Source organism: Zootoca vivipara, chromosome 2 (assembly GCF_965207765.1).
Source record: "Zootoca vivipara chromosome 2, rZooViv2.hap1.1, whole genome shotgun sequence".
NCBI lineage: Eukaryota > Metazoa > Chordata > Lepidosauria > Squamata > Lacertidae > Zootoca > Zootoca vivipara.
The window spans coordinates 110,639,677-110,651,089 of NC_142584.1; the positions used below are offsets into that span (position 1 = coordinate 110,639,677).

The 11,413-nt window shown below is 45.5% G+C and overlaps 1 protein-coding gene across 1 annotated transcript; it reads left to right on the plus strand.

Annotated features, from left to right (window-relative positions):
• The first annotated feature begins 4,836 nt into the window (after nucleotides 1-4,836).
• On the plus strand, nucleotides 4,837-10,063 carry LOC132591634 (zinc finger protein 82 homolog). Its single transcript, XM_088663633.1, has 4 exons — nucleotides 4,837-5,087; nucleotides 6,451-6,577; nucleotides 7,645-7,755; nucleotides 9,052-10,063. The coding sequence occupies exons 1-4, from the start codon at nucleotides 5,055-5,057 to the stop codon at nucleotides 9,687-9,689; spliced, it is 909 nt and encodes a 302-aa protein (XP_088519759.1). The 5' UTR covers nucleotides 4,837-5,054; the 3' UTR covers nucleotides 9,690-10,063.
• Nucleotides 10,064-11,413: the final 1,350 nt, after the last annotated feature.

Here is an 11,413-nt window from a genome sequence, read left to right on the forward strand (position 1 = left end):
GCACCTGAGTCCAGAGCTGTTTGCATTGAACAGTGCTTTTTCCAAGGCCCTGAACTTGACGTGAATTGAGAGATTTGTGCTTACGACTGACGTGCATCTGATTCCTCCAGTTTCTCCAGTAACATCAAGTGAAAAGAGATCAGCGGTGTGATGTTACTGCACTTGACATTTCCCTGCCTCCTGGAATTATTATTATTATTATTATTATTATTATTATTATTATTATTATTATTTGTTAATTTCTTCCTGCAAAGCACCTCGAAGCAATTTCACAAGTACAATTAACCGTATTATTTTTATTTATTAAATTTCTGTCCTGTCCTTTTCCCTCCCAAAGGAGCCCAGGGCAGCATCCGTCAAAAAGTTAAAGCGATGTAATTTAAAATACAAATTTAGTTTAAAAATAATTTTAAAACCGCACATGTAAAACAACTGCACACGTGAAAGCTATTAAAATATTACGGTATACAGCCATCTCCCCACCTAACGCAGGGGTTACGTTCTTGGGTACCGTGCATACATGTGAAATTACGTGTAGTGGGGATCATCATTGAAAAAGCCTGCAAACACCTATAGCCTTTTAAAACCTTTTTTTTAAAAACCCCTTTCAAAAGCCAGCAGCACTTACCAGACTGGCCTGAATGGTGGCTCGGTCCGCATCGCTGGAGGATGTTGTGGAAACTCTGACAAGTGGGGTAGACTGATAGGCCAGAGTGCCTGGCTGTGATTTTCATGCCTTTTCATGCCTTCTTGCAGTTTAAATTACAGTGGTACCTCGGGTTGCGTACTTGATCGGTTCCGGGGTGCCGTTCGCACCCCCGAAAAGTACGCAACCCGAGCGTCCATTTTGCAAAAGCGCGATATCACGCTTCTGCGCATGCACGACCTGCGCAGAGCGCTTCTGCTCATGCGCAGACCGCGCGTGGGGCGAAAAATACTTCCGGGTTTGTGGAGTACTCAACCCGAAGCATACGCAACCCGAAGCGTACGTAACCCGAGGTATGACTGTAATTTATTTAATTAGTTCTGGGTCAGAGAGTTATAGAATTTGTAGAGCCGGAAGGGGCCACAAGGATCATCTAGTCCAACCCCCTGCAACTCACGAATCTTTTGCCCAATGTGGGGCTCGAACCCACCACCCCAAGATCAATAAGAGTCTTGTGGTCTACTGACTGAGCCATCCATACAGGAAAAGGAGATGCAGCTGACTAGCAGGTTTCCCCCCCCCCAAAAAAATCAATGTCTAATTTGAACTTCAGGGCAGGGGTGAGGAACCTCCATCTTCGTTGGCAGCACTACAACTCCCATAATCCCTGGCTTCCAGCTGTGTTGACTGGTGCTGATTGGACCTGGGAGGGCACCAGCTCCCCTTCCTCTGCTTTTTAAGGGAAGCTGTTTGAGAAGCAGTTCAGTGTGGTCGTAGGAGTGTATTTGGTGTGGGGCAGGGGCGCTTAGAAGGGAATAATATCCAAAGTGCTGCTACTGTTGATAGGAGAAGCTGCGGAAAAGGTTCTAGTTTGCTGAAGGCGACGAGCTGTGAAGATTGTTTAGGCCATGGCAATTTAAAAGGGTGTGTTGTAAGCCCACAAGGGTGGCTGCCTGCCTTTGCAAAGTGTTGTCGCCTTTTGAGAACTTGAATAAATTGGATGAATTCTTTGGGACACCAACTGCAACCTTTTAAAAATCTCTCCCTGTTTGATTAACATAATTTTGCTTGTTTGTTTAAATCAACCTAGTGCCTTAAATTCACTTTCTTTTTACTAGTCTACCCACACATGTGAGCAATTTGTAGCAAATCAATATCCAGAAAAATAAGGAACTCAACATTTCCCTGCCTCCTTAATTATAGAGGCTTCCCCTATTTGCCACAGGAGAATGTCTCTTTGATACTGGTTTTAAATCAGATGAGTACATAGTGCCTAATATTTTAGTGGAGGTGGGGTCGTTTTTTCTTGAAAATATAAAGTGCATTTAGCTTTCCTTAGTTTTGCATTTAAAATGTTTGCATAAACAGAGTTTATTAGCATATGTTACATCTGCTTTCCTTGTTATTAATGTAGGTTGCCTTTGCTTTGGATCAAACGATGCAAAGCTTTGAATTTATGTTGTGTCTTACTTTGCTCCCATCTGAATTAAAATTAAGAAGCGCTAACGATGCGAAATTCGGATATTTCCATTTTGTTAATTCTTACTGAGCAGCCCTTGTGCATGTTAACTCAGATATAACTCAATGTGCTCAGTGGAACTTACTCCCAGGTAAGTGTGTGTATTTGATTGCACACTTCAGTATACTGAAAACTGTAACACTCAGCCCAAGACAGATTTTTTTTCCTCTACATGAATGTTGCACTTGAAGTGACGTAGGCATGTGGCTATTTTTGTGCCTTCCATGAAAATTTCTGGCTGCACACCTGGCAGGTAAAGTTCTTCCTTCCGTTCTTTTCACATGACTTCTCTTAATCGGATAAAGGGAACCTTTCACCAAATCATTTTTATTAGTTTTCTAAATTTTACCAGATCAGCTGCAAATTAACCCAAATTTAATGCAATTTCTACAAAAATTGGTTTCTTGCACTACGTTGTTGATGTGTCCAACATTTCCTTTTGTTGCTGCTTTATTTTCCTAGTTGTTTCTAGTTCACATTCCATTCCTTACAATTAATCTTATATTACAATAGGGTGTTTTTTTAAAAAAACTTACTTATCCTTAACCACCCGCTGTTCACTTACCAGTTCCTGCACATACAATATTTTAACATTTACAGCATCTACAAGTGAGGTTACTCCACAAATTGTCAATCCACAGTAAATCACCAATCAACCTTTCTAAAATAAATTCCTTTCCTCCCTTCTGCATGTATGAAAGCCCAATAGTTCACTTTTACTAGATGTTTTTCCTTATCTGCACAGTCCACTCTGTCAAAGATTCTGTGCAGACCTCTTAAATTTCCAGTCCAAATACCTCTGTTCATTCTAAAATAGGAATTCCAAGGTCGACCCTCTGGCTCCATATTTTCCCAGGCGCCTTAACAGCCAGCCTGTAATAGCAGCAGGGAGGCAGACCGTATTTCCTAGAAAAGCTTTTTAACAGTTCAATCTTTGTTCGTCCTCCCCTTAAACCAAGCAAACCCTAATCAATGTCTTTCCTTTGAAATTTCCCACTGTACACTGTTTCTTATTGGCTGTGTTCCATCCCATTGTCATCAACATTTTCCGATGCTCCAAACATTATCTAACAAATTGTTAATAGTTGTTTAATTTTTTTAAATTCTTTCAGTCTTCTTTCAGTTTCATAGCTTAGCAGGGAAACTCAGCAGGCCATATGGGGATAATGGCAGTGGTCTATGTGTGAAATAAAGTAGTTGAAACAAAATAAAAAAATTCCTTCCAGTAGCACCTTAGAGACCAACTAAGTTTGTCATTGGCATGAGCTTTTGTGTGCATGCACACTTCTTCAGATACACACGAAAGCTCATACCAATGACAAACTTAGTTGGTCTCTAAGGTGCTACTGGAAGGAATTTTTTTATTTTGTTTCAACTACGTCAGACCAACATGGCTACCAACCTGTAACTTGAAATAAAGTAGGTTTGTTCCAGGATTTTGAGTCCTAGGACCTTTCCCAATAAAACCTGAACAAGATTGGTGAAACAGCAAAAGAAATTTACTGATACGTTCTTGCTAGGACAGGTGTCTGGTGTAACCACACCCAGATTAGTACAAGCACAAATTTATATCCCGAGCCCAAGATCCCTCCCCTCTTCCCCATTGGCTGGGGAGGACTCCTATGTAATTATTTGCTAGGCCAAGCAAAAGAAAGAATCTGAAGAAGTGCATGCGCACGAAAGCTCATACCAATGACAAACTTAGTTGGTCTCTAAGGTGCTACTGGAAGGAATTTTTAAAAATTTTAGTTCAAGCAAAAGAAAATACCGGGTACCTGGAAATAAATGTCTCTATACTTTATCCTTGACCATCAGCAGGTGTCGCCATGAGTGGTGCCAGCAAGCTCTATACCCGCTGACGCCTGCTGATCCAACTTTTTTGAAAAAACTATCCAGTATTACAACCAGCCTTATAGCACATGGAAGAAGGAAAGCTACATTTTGCATGAGTCTTGCATCTATGGCACTGAGCAAGGGAACATTCTGCCTCATAGCAGCATTATGCCTTAGAATGACCTAATAACTGCTGCCTTGTGATTTTTATATGAAAGTACTACATTTCTATCTCCCACAGTCCATGTTTCTTATTTATTCAAGCGATAAAAGGCTAATCTCCGGCAGACATGAATGATCTTGCACACCAGTCAAAGCATACAATAGAAGCATTCTAATTCACAATTACTTCAGTTTGCAATCCTTCTACGCAGATTCAACTTCTCCAAGACCCATAGCTTTTATGAAAAAAGTTACATTTTCCTTTCTTATAGTCTACATTGCATGGTGGGTGTGAATCTTTTGCCTAGTTTCACTGCTTCCCCACCCCCCTCCAATATGGAGAAAACAAGGCTGCACAACTTTCTTCTAACCCTCCCATGGTGGAACGTGTCCCAAGGGCAATGGTTTAAAATGATTAATGAACTCCAAAAGCTTCTTTTTATGCACCACAAGTAGATCCTTGGGAGCAGAGTATGGTTAGAACATGGAGCTGATTCTACCAAGGTCGCAGATTCCATCCCCACGTGGGACAGCAGCGTATTCCTGCTTTGCAGGGGGTTGGACTAATGACGATGCTCAGGGTCCCTTCCAAATCTGATTCGATGTCGTCTTTCAAACTCAGGCTGCGTGTGTGTGCGCGCGCGCATAAAAACGAAGACCCCTGGATTCCTGCTTTTCCCAGGACCGGCAGGAAGTGGTATTGTGGGGGACGGACGGACGCAAACGACGCAAAATAAATCCTCCAGGAAATTCAAATTCCTAGGCTAAGGGACCAGTGGTCTAAACCTCTGCAGGTTGTTGGAACAGGGGCCCGAAGGGCTGAGATCCCGGGATAGAAGAAGCGGGGCGTGCACTGGCAAGAAAGGAAGCAGCTTCGAGGGAACGTCTCTCTGAATGATCCTTGCTCTTCGCGTGGTGCAGATGCTGGTGGGTGGCGGCGGGGAAATGCCGGAGGCGCGGTGGGGAGAGAGTTTCGGTTTCTGCAGGAATTTGGGGGCGAATTAGGGGCGCGTTTCTCCTCGGCTGCGCCTGCCCGAGTTGGGCAGAGCTCGAGCGGGTTCGGGAGGAAGAGGCTCGTAGCTGCGCGCAGTTCCCACGATCTCAAAAGGCCCGGGTGATCGTCCGAACGTGTGTGCGTGTTGCGCACGTGCGCGATTTGCAGTAACTCGTCTCCCTTACGCGCAGCCTCTTCTTAAACGAGGCGGGATGGCGCGGGATTCGAATGGTGGCCTCTTTTAAGATGCCGCAACCGAGACCGACTTGGTTTCCCTTGTGTTCTATTGACAAAGGGTGGTGCGTACATTTTAATAAAGGTGATAAATATAATAATAACACTTAATAGCAACAGCGTTGCCAGTGATTCAGGCTGGGGCAACCCAGTCAGATGGGTAGGGAATAATAATAATGATAATAATAATTGCAGTTTTGCACGCTGGGCGTTTGGACGACCCGAGGTTGAATGCTTAGCATTTCTAGTGAAGGATTGGGTAGGTGGTATCTGCTCTGCTAGTCATAATGGATAATTCTGGGGTTGGAAGGACAAATTCTGACATGTTTCCAATGTGCCACCAAGCCTCTAGTACATTGTGCAGGGAGCAGAGGTTGATGGGAGTTGTAGTCCAAAGCATCAGGAAAGAACCAAGTTGGCCAAGGTGGTGCTAGAGGAAAGAAGCAAACCACGGTTTACTTGGGCAGTTGAAAAGAAATGGACCCCCTCCTCATGCTCACTCGCTCTCGCACACACAGGGGTGCCCATATTTTGGTCACACCTATAGGTACCGCTTCGGCGGGAAGGTAAACGGCGTTTCTGTGTTCTGCTCTGGTTCGCCTGAAGCGGCTTAGTTATTCTGGCCACATGACCTGGAAGCTGTACGCTGGCTCCCTCGGCCATTAAAGCGAGATGAGCGCCGCAACCCCAGAGTCGTCTGTGACTGGACCTAATGGTCAGGGGTCCCTTTACCTTTATGCCATTATCATTATACATCACCCATCCTTGAACAGCACTCTGATAAGTAAAGGAGATGACATCACCACTGCAGATTATGGGCCACCCCTCCCAGGTTGCCACCATCTCTGAATTTTAGGCATCACTTTGGCTAAGTCAGGATCCCCAAACTGCAGCCCTCCAGATGTTTTGGCCTACAACTCCCATGATCCCTAGCTAACAGGACCAGTGGTCAGGGATGATGGGAATTGTAGTCCAAAACATCTGGAGGGCCGAAGTTTGGGGATGCCTGGGCTAAGTCCCAGCCAAAAGAAGAGAACAACCGAGGCCTTTTTCTACCTGTAGTGTCCAGTAACTTTTGAGGATGTGGCCGTGTATTTCACCGAGGGACAAGGAGATTTGCTGGATCCGTATCAGAAAGTCTTGTACGCTGAAGTCATGATGGAGAATTATGAGAACTTGGCCTCCTTAGGTAAGCATTTTGATTACTCTTCTGGTAGAGGCTGAATGATTTGCAAGGAACCTGTGTGTTTGTCTTCTCTCCCACCAATCCTTTACATTTTCAGGAGAGTTGAGTTTATTTCAGTTGGTCAGACTTCCATTTCAAGCTTTCTTTCTCCAGAATGTAGAGAGCACTGGGACATTGGCAACATGGAAATGTGTTGCTTTATGCTTGCGTCAGCAGCCTCTTTGGTTTCTGTGCTGAGCTCTACAGGCAACGGTCGGGTGGTCTGTAAAAATGAAATCTAGCTCTCCTGGGGTAGCACAGCTGTTGCGGTAGTTAAACATCAGTGTGGTGATTTATTTATTTTGTGTACCGCTTCTTATTTCAAGAGAAATCTCTAATTAGTTTACAAATTACCAAAACACGGGAATCAGTATAAGAAATTCTCGCAGTGAGGGAACCGGCAGAAGGCCCTCAGAGCTGGACCTCGGGCTGGACAAAGGGGGGTAGAGATGCTCCTTCAGGAATACAGAGCCGAGGCCATTTAGGGCTTTAAAGATCAGCGCCAACCCTTTGAATTGTGCTCAGAAACATACTGGGAACCAAGGTAGATCCTTTAGGACCAGTGTTATATGGGTCCCAGCAGCCACTCCCTTTCACCAGCCTAGTTGTACATAATTTCTGAGTCACCTTCAAAGGGACCCCCACATAGAGCACATTGCAGTAGTCCTAGTAGGAGATTACCAGAGCATGCACCAGCACCACTCTGGCGAGACAGTGTGCAGGCAGATAGAATCTCAGCCAGCATACTAGATGGAGCTAGTAGACATCTGCCCTGCACAGCTTTTTGAAAGGAGCTTGTATTGTCTTCTGTTCTCTCCCCACCCCACCCTTCAATTGTAGCAGGAACCAGGAACCTGCAGCTTTCCATGTATTGTTGGTCTACAACACCCCCAAATCTCTGGCCATTGGCCATGTTGGCCGGGGTTGATGAGAGTTGGAATGCCACAACATCTGTAGAGGCACAGGTTCCCCACCCCCAAATTTAGGAAGTTTCCACCAAACTACTCACTCTTTTGTTCCTTCTTGGCAAGGATTTTTACTGGCTAAGCCTCCTCTCATCTCCCAGCTGGAACAGGGAGAACAGCCCTGGGTGTCGTGTACTCAAGTCTTGGATGCATCAGAGATGTCGGACACCAAGTCAGGTGAGAAGTTAAGGGAACCTGGTTGACAAAACAAAAACAAAAACCAATTGGGGATTACCAGGAACTCTTAATTGCCTCTTGAGAATTGGCTCTTATGTATGCGCCATTTTGTTCCAAGAGAGAGTTATAATCACCCAGAAAACATTGCATCCTTATGGTAGAAGTCTTTTAATTCCTTTTGCCACCTCAGCTCTGCTTATCTACAAAGTTTATTCTGCACTGTGAAGAAGAGAACTGTCATCACCTCTGTAACAGCCTCTGTGCCTCCCCTAAGCTGTGGACTAGTTCACAGATTCCAGTTGACATTGTCCCTTGCCATGTTATAAGAATCACTATACAGTCATACTTTGGTTCCTGAACGGCTTAGTTGCTGAACAAATCAGCTTCCGAATGCTGAAAACCCGGAAGTAAGTGTTCCGCTTTTTGAATGTTTTTTGGAAGCCAAGCGTCTTGGTTTTCGAACGGTTTCGGGAGTTGAACGGACTTCCAGAACAAATTAAGTTTGAGAACCAAGGTTGCTTTTTAAAAAAAATCAACTATTTTATCTTGGCTCCTATTTAGGAATATTTGTCTTGGTTGGTGAGAGGCAAAAACCCTGAGGATGGATGGCCATCTGTCAGAGATTCTTTAGCTGTCTCATAAAATCACAGAGTTGGAAGGGACCCTAAGGATCATCTAGTCCAACCCCCTGCAATGCAGGAATGTGCAGCTGACCCTCAGGGATTGAACCTGCAACTTTAGGGTTATCAGCACCACACACTATCCAGCTCTTGCATTGCAGCAGGTTGGATTAGAAGACTTTTTGGGTCCCTTCCAATTGTGCAGTTCTATGATTCTATGGTCTGATGTCTTAATGCTTGCTTTAAAAGAAGGGGGGAGTGAACCTCCAAGTGCATTCATAACCAACCTGTCATTGAGGACATTTAAGGCTGGAAGTTTTTCCCTGACACATTGCTTTTCTATGTGCAAGAAGTTTATTTATGAAGGAATATTAAAACATTTCATACTCAGCCTGTAGTCAGTTCAGATGGCGTCCAGTAACAGATAAATTGCATGGGACTGCTGGTTCCTGTGGTTCACAGAAAGGAGCTGAATGCCCCCCCCCCTTGTGTAGGGCGAAGTAAAAATAATTGAGCAGTGTGACAGACTTAGAGAGATGATAAATTTACGCAGACACCCCAACCATTTTCAGTTTCTTGCACATCTTCATGTATTGTTTTCTTCCTTTATTAATTTTACTACCTTCCTTTCCTTCCTTCTCAAGTTCAGAAGTGAATTGTTGTTTATCCTTTGCAGGTGATGTTGAGAGACGGCCGTTGTGCCCTGTGTATGGGAAAGATCTCCCTCAGATCTGCCTTATCGAACATCAGAAATGCCACACTGGAGAAAAAACCTCACGGTTGCTTAGAGCATCAAACCTGTTCTGTCGAAAAACCACGGTTTCTGAGCGAACACGTGAACCGCAAAGGAAAGAGGTCCCCCTGAGCCACCGGAGAGTTCGCACTGGAAAGAAGCCCTTCCAATGCCCAGAGTGTGGGAAACGTTTCCGCCAGCAGTCACACATCATAGCACACGAGAGAATCCACACAGGGGAGAAACCGTATGGATGTTCTCAGTGCGGAAAACGCTTCACTCAGCAATCGCAGGTTCAGGCTCACGAGAGGATCCACACAGGAGAAAAGCCCTATCGTTGCAGCAAGTGTGGGAAGTGTTTCTCCCAACACTCGGGCTTGAGGAGTCACTGGAAGCTCCACACAGGGGAAAAACCATATGGATGTTCTGAGTGCGGAAAACGCTTCACTCAGCAATCGCAGGTTCAGGCTCATGAGAGGATCCACACAGGAGAAAAGCCCTATCGTTGTGTGAAGTGCGTGAAGTGTTTCTCCCAACAAGCACACCTTCTCAAACACCAGAGGCTTCACACTTCTGCATGAAGTGTAGAGAGTGTTTTGCTTGACGCTTGTGCCTTTTGAGCCATCATAAGATCCACACAGCGGTGGAGGGTATGCTGCAGCTGGGCGTGAGAAAACTGCCTTGGCAGCATCCTCGCACGGCGGCACCCAGCCAAGGAGAGGGGTGCAACGGCACAACAGCACTTTCTCTCCCTGGTGCCGCTAGGCCAGCCCTCTGTTTCCTTTTCCCTCAGGAGAATGAATCACGAGTGACAGTGGGTTTTTCTTTTGGGAAAACGGGTTGCAAACAAACTGTATTATAACAGATGTAAACAAGGAGTTTTGGTTCTTCTTCCACCGAAATGTAACAAACAGTGCTGTTGCTTTTTATTAAAATGAGTACGGTTTCAAGTTAAAGGCTGAATGTTGTTCAGGCTTAAGGTTATTTTCTTTTACACATCTTCCATAGATCAGGCTTCTCCACACACACTTCAGGAATTTAGGATTTTAACTGGACTGTTTCCTTACAGCCCCCCAAATCCTCCTTTGCCTCAGAATAGCTACTGCCCTTTCCTGTCAGAGCAGGCATCCCCAAACTCGGCCCTCCAGATGTTTTGGGACTACAACTTCCCACCATCCCTAGCTAACAGGACCAGTGGTCAGGGAATTGTAGTTCCAAAACATCTGGAGGGCCGAGTTTGGGGATGCTTGTGTCAGTATTCCCTCTGAGGACTCTTTTTTCCTGTGAACACCGTGTGGGACTGTGTCTTTTCTATTTTAACAGTGTTCTGCGATTCAGAACCTGAGAGCATATCATGTGAGTTCTCGGCTCTCCTCAGCTCTACCCACTGTCAGAACAAACTCTCCTGACAGAATCCCCCTCACAGACTCCATGAATCTCTCACACTGTCACTCCACTCCAACTGCCTCCCTTGGAACTCTGGCCAATCAGGAGCTGTTGCTAGGTAACTGTTTGCTGACAGGGAAAAACACACTAGGTGACTCAACCAGCTCAGTAAACAAACTTTTCAGTCCCAAGTTGCCACCAACTCTCCTCTCTCTGCCCTGGAGTATAGCTGCAGCTGCCAGCATTGGACTGTTGCGCCAGAAAGCTGCCTCCACAGCTCCCTCATGTGCTGGAGCCAGGCTCCGATGAGGGAGCCTGTTGTGGGGGCGCCTGGTTGCGCCCCAAGAAAATGTGCCCAGGGCCACAGACCCACAGCCTCCCCTCAAGCTACGCCACAAGCTCCACAAGAGAGAGAAACCTCATAAATGGAGTGTAGGAAAAAGTTTTTATCGATGCTTCGTGTTCCTCAGACACTAGAGCAGGCTTCCTCAACCTCGGCCCTTCAGATGTTTTGGCCTACAACTCCCATGATCCCCAGCTAGCAGAACCAGTGGTCAGGGATGATGGGAATTGTAGTATCAAAACATCTGGAGGGCCGAGGTTGAGGAAGCCTGCTCTAGGGAGTCCACACAGGAGAGACCCTGCAAATGCCCTGAGTGGGAAATAGTTAAATCCATGTGCAAGCTCCACACAGGACACACACAAAAAACCATGAATGCTTGGAATGTAGGGGAAATTTTGATGGTACTTCAGGACTAGAGAGCTCACCCATGGGAGGAACCCTGTAAATCAGGCATCCCCAAACTTGGCCCTCCAGCTGGTTTGGGACTATACCACTGGTCTTGTTAGCTAGGGATGGTGGGAGTTGTAGTCCCAAAACAGCTGGAGGGCTGAGTTTGGGATGCCTGCTGTACATGTT

Bases quoted from the DNA above. Each gene is read 5' to 3' on its own strand.
- LOC132591634 (XM_088663633.1), top strand. From the start codon at position 5,055: ATGATCCTTGCTCTTCGCGTGGTGCAGATGCTG. The intron at 5,088-6,450 runs GTGGGTGGCGGC...TTCTACCTGTAG, and splicing joins TTCGCGTGGTGCAGATGCTG to TGTCCAGTAACTTTTGAGGA. The intron at 6,578-7,644 runs GTAAGCATTTTG...CTTCTTGGCAAG, and splicing joins TGAGAACTTGGCCTCCTTAG to GATTTTTACTGGCTAAGCCT.